This window comes from Rosa chinensis, chromosome 5 (genome assembly GCF_002994745.2).
Source record: "Rosa chinensis cultivar Old Blush chromosome 5, RchiOBHm-V2, whole genome shotgun sequence".
In the NCBI taxonomy this organism is placed as follows: Eukaryota; Viridiplantae; Streptophyta; class Magnoliopsida; order Rosales; family Rosaceae; genus Rosa; species Rosa chinensis.
Window position 1 is genome coordinate 68691343 of NC_037092.1, and position 4566 is coordinate 68695908.

General features: G+C 43.2%; 1 protein-coding gene across 1 annotated transcript; it reads left to right on the forward strand.

Moving 5' to 3' along the window:
- Positions 1-1195: 1195 nt before the first annotated feature.
- On the forward strand, positions 1196-4357 carry LOC112166563 (protein SOSEKI 2). Its single transcript, XM_024303438.2, has 4 exons — positions 1196-1561; positions 1644-1713; positions 1797-2642; positions 3548-4357. The coding sequence occupies exons 1-4, from the start codon at positions 1315-1317 to the stop codon at positions 3708-3710; spliced, it is 1326 nt and encodes a 441-aa protein (XP_024159206.1). The 5' UTR covers positions 1196-1314; the 3' UTR covers positions 3711-4357.
- The last annotated feature ends 209 nt before the right edge of the window (positions 4358-4566 follow it).

Here is a 4566-nt window from a genome sequence, read left to right on the forward strand (position 1 = left end):
GGGATAATGTGTAGCTGCAGCAAGAAGGGGATAATGTGCAGCAGCAGTAGGAGGAAGCTGACAATGTCCAGTAGCAGCAGCCACAGGCAGCTGATAATGTGCAGCAGTAACCACAGGAAGCTGATAATTTGCAACAGCAACCACAAGTTTCTTCTTCAACAATGCAAGAGTCCCAGCCTGCTTATGTGCCAAGCCAGCAATCACAGACTACTACAGCTCCATCAAGCTCCTTCAGACCTGGTTTCACTCACTGAAGGTTCAAAAAGCTTGCTAAGAGGAAATGCATACCAACAAATGCCCCTCCACCAGCAGATAGTGGATATGAGTAGATTTGTAAGAGTTCAAACAGTTTTAGACATCAAACTAGTTTTAACTATATTTTATGGATATTTGGCTTGCTACTTGTGGATTTTTTGTGGTTTAATGCCTGCTGAAACTAGTTATTTTGTTTGTTGAAATTTCCTTAGAAATTAATGAAAATGCAGGCTGTGTTTGTGATAATGTCAAGTTGGAGAATTAGGCATTATAGGTACTTATCTTGTATCGGGCCCTGTTTTTCATTACCAAACTGATATGTAATTTGGTCCATAACCTTATTCTTCAAATATGGCGGCAATTTAGAAGTGCATGACTTGGTCAACTGGCGGTAAATAGGTCACTAAAGTCCAAAAACAATTCTGGAGGGAATTTTGGCAGCCTAATTTGGTGGGACGACCTAAAGGTACCAAAGTATCTTCCTAAATATGTCAGATGGTAAGTGACGATACGGAGCTAACGACTTTAGATACATATATTCAGTCGGGATACGTATCTCAGATATTATTTTGACATTTTTGAAACTTGATGTACCAAATTTATAAGGCGACATAATTTGGTACCACCATTTAGACTAATTTCCTTTTTCGTAGACATTAAGCTGTTAGATGATTGATCTTAAAATGATTCTCCGAATCTCCAAATCCACCTTAATCCTCAAGCCCAATGATTCTTAGTTTCTGATTTTTACTGCGCAAACGACACACCACAGAGAATCATAGCGCTGCATCTAAAAAGTTAAAAGTAGTAACAATTTACAGTGATAGTCCGATAGGTGTAGCCAAAGTTCTGAAACCCAAAACGGCCCTCGCTTGTTTGGTAGCACTTGTCTGCCGCATCCCCATTTTGAAATTCACCTCTCCCCCATTCACACCTTCACAAACTCTCACAGTCACCAACCTATATATTACACACCCGGCCCACCCCCAAAGCCCTCTCCTTCTTCTCTTTCCCGCACTTTCTCTCTCTAACCAAAAACACTATTCTCTCTGCCACAAAATGGCTGTCACTTCCAGAGGACGACCAGCCTTTACCCACCTCCAGATCCCCAATAAATGGCGCGACTCTGAAACCAGCCCTGACCCGACCCACGAGCCCGACCCCAAACTCGCCATGACTCCCACTGCTGCTACAACTGCAGACAGAAAAGTCCCTGTTGTCTACTATCTCTCCAGAAACGGCCAGCTCGAGCACCCCCATTTCATGGAGGTCCCTCTCTCTTCTCCTCGCGGCCTCTTCCTCCGAGGTAAAATCGTAATTTCACTCTTTCGTTACTTGCATGAATTTTATATATTTACCCTAATTTTATTTGATCCATCTTTCCGCAGATGTGATTAACCGGCTCAACTTGCTCCGAGGCAAAGGCATGGCCACCATGTACTCCTGGTCTGCAAAACGGTACGGGTTTTGATATTACTCTAGCTCTGATCTAAAATTTTTGCTTATTCTTCTCACCGTTATGTTTCGACTGCTGAAATTAGGGGATACAAAACGGGGTTTGTTTGGCACGACTTGTCGGAGAACGACTTCATACACCCGTCGCACGGCAATGAGTACGTTTTGAAAGGCTCGGAGCTTCTCGACCCGCCGGTGAGCCCGATGGCGCTGCAATCGGCGTCGTCGAGGTCGCTTCGTCCGCCGCCGGAGGTGCATGATTCCGGCGTAGGTTACGACTCGCCGGTGATCGTGCGCCGGCCGAACCAGTCGTGGAGCTCCATCGACCTCAACGAGTACAAAGTCTACAAGACCGAGTCGGTCGGGGAGGCGGTGGCGGCAGACGCGTCGACGCAGACGGAGGACAAGCGGCACCGACGACGCGTCGTTCGGGAGGAACGCGGCGACGAGGTGCGAGAAGAGAAAGGTCAGAGTCAACAGGAGATGAGTAGCGGTCAAAGCACGGAGCTGGGCAGGGACGACATTTCGCCTCCGCCGTCGGATTCGAGCCCCGAAACGCTCGAGTCGTTGATGAAAGCCGACGGACGGCTGGTGCTTCAGGCGATGGAGGAGAATCAGAATCCGACGCCTGAGGTTGTGCCAGGTGGCAGAATGAAAGCGTCGTCGGTGCTCATGCAGTTGCTGTCGTGCGGGTCGATTTCGTTCAGGGACTGTGGGTCGACGGCGGTGAGGGACCAGCGGTTCTCGTTGATTGGGCAGTACAGGGCTAGGCTGCCCCGCGGAGCAGTGAATCAGGCTGTGGCCGAGAGGCCAGTTTCGAATTTTCCGGGGGTGAAATTGGAAGAGAAGGAGTATTTTAGCGGGAGCTTGATCGAGACCAAAAAAGAGGCCATTCCAGCTCTCAAAAGGTCTTGTTCTTACAATGCAGATAGGTAAGTAACTTCAATTTTAGGTTCATAGCTATATAACTCACAATGATCCATGTTTTCATAGCTAGAATCCAATTGTTAGGAACCCATTACAAATCCAATTTTACTATATATTAGAGAAATATCCAAGTTGTTAGTTTTAGATATAATTAAAAAAAAAGGAATGTGCTAGTGGTACCCATATTCACAACATGCATATGGGTCTTACATACATTTCACATGCATGTTGGAATTTATATAGATCATGTGCACAAAGAAGGAGTTATTTATAATTGGTTTCTTTGTTTTATGAGCAATGTGGTAGAGTTAATTTGTTTTGAGGGTACCTAAAGAAAGCTTTTGGCATTTTGCTAGTGTGAATCTCATTGACAAGAAAGAAAATGGATCTGAAGGTTGTTTGAAAGCTTTTGCTAAAGGTTGATTTGAAATTTCACTGTGAAAGTGCCTCTCTTTCTGCAAGAGTAATAGTTGTGGTATTGTAATGTATAATTGCGTGTTGCTTTCTTCCTCTTGGTTTCTGGGGACTCTGATTCTGGTCAGAAAATTTTATGATTGTCTGATAGCCCATTTGGTTTTCCTTCACTTTGATTGAAAGATTCGTCCTTTGCTGGACAACATAGCCCAGCTGTCTATTTGCTCTGTGATGAGTCTGCAATAAATGCCAAATTCAAACCTGTCCTCTGGTAGAGTTATGGGTCCCTTTAATTCATCACACAGATTACAGTTGCAGGTTGGGGATTCAATTCCGTGAACCCCCTTCACAGACAGAAAGGGTCAAGTTACGGTTTGTTTGATGTGGGAAAGTTGACTTTTATGTAATAATAGAGTCCATTTTTGGTTGTTCTTCTTTTTCTATTTTGGTTTAGTTGATTGTTTATAAAAAAATGCATGGTTTTTAACTTTTACAGGAGCACCCAGATGCAACTGGAGGAGACAGAGAAGGATGGAGTGAGAACAAAATGCATACCTAGAAAGCCAAAGTCAATGTTGGCCAACAAGAAAGAAACCAACTTCATCAATAATGGTAGTAGTAATGGGCAAGAAGGAGGGAGCAAAAGACTTGAAGCATAGGCAATATCAGTAAGTTGACCCCCCTTGTAAATTGTAGTGTTTAGGGAAAAGAGAAGCATAGGCGAAATACGCGACAGCGAAAACGTTGACGAATTTCAAGTCACGGCATAATGGGCTCAGACATTGAGGAATAAGGCATGGGGGTGCAGGAATATGATGTAGGTATGTGAGTTAAAGCTGTGCAGATTGTCCATTTTAAGTTTGGAATTTTGGGGCCAAGGGTTTTGGTGTCTTGGTGTTTGTGGGGAGTTGAATATAGTTTCCTTAATTTCGGTGTTTTGGTTGCTAAAGTGTAAGCCTTTCTGACTTTGGGAAGGTGGGAAATGGAATTAAAAGGGTCTTAATTTCCTAGGTATTGTCATCTGCTTTGGATTTGGCTAAAGCTTCATATATCAAAATGCATCGTTTTGAAGCACCCACGTGAGGCATGGTGTTGAAATTGGAGAAGCAATGGTTCCTCCAAGAAAGTTAGAAACTGTGAATTTGCTGTGTTTCATTTTATAATGCCCAGGAATCAGCTTTTAGTGGAGGGTTAAGTGTAGGAATGATGTAGATAATTAGACTTATAGACTTTGTCTCTGTTACGGAACCTGTTGGATTTGGTAAGTTATAAATATTGTAAAGGTCATGAGTTCGATTCTCAATGACATATATAGGGATGGGTGAGTTGAGGGTTTTTTTTTTTTTTAAAAAAAATGTGGGTTGTACCCTCCAGATGGTATTTTAATTATTTATCGACCTAGAGGCAATTAGCAACAAGAGAATTTAGTTGTGAAACTTGTAGTAATCAGTAGATTAGTCTGTGGGAAGTAGATTTTACATGTAAATGCTATAAAGTATAAACAACTAGAACACT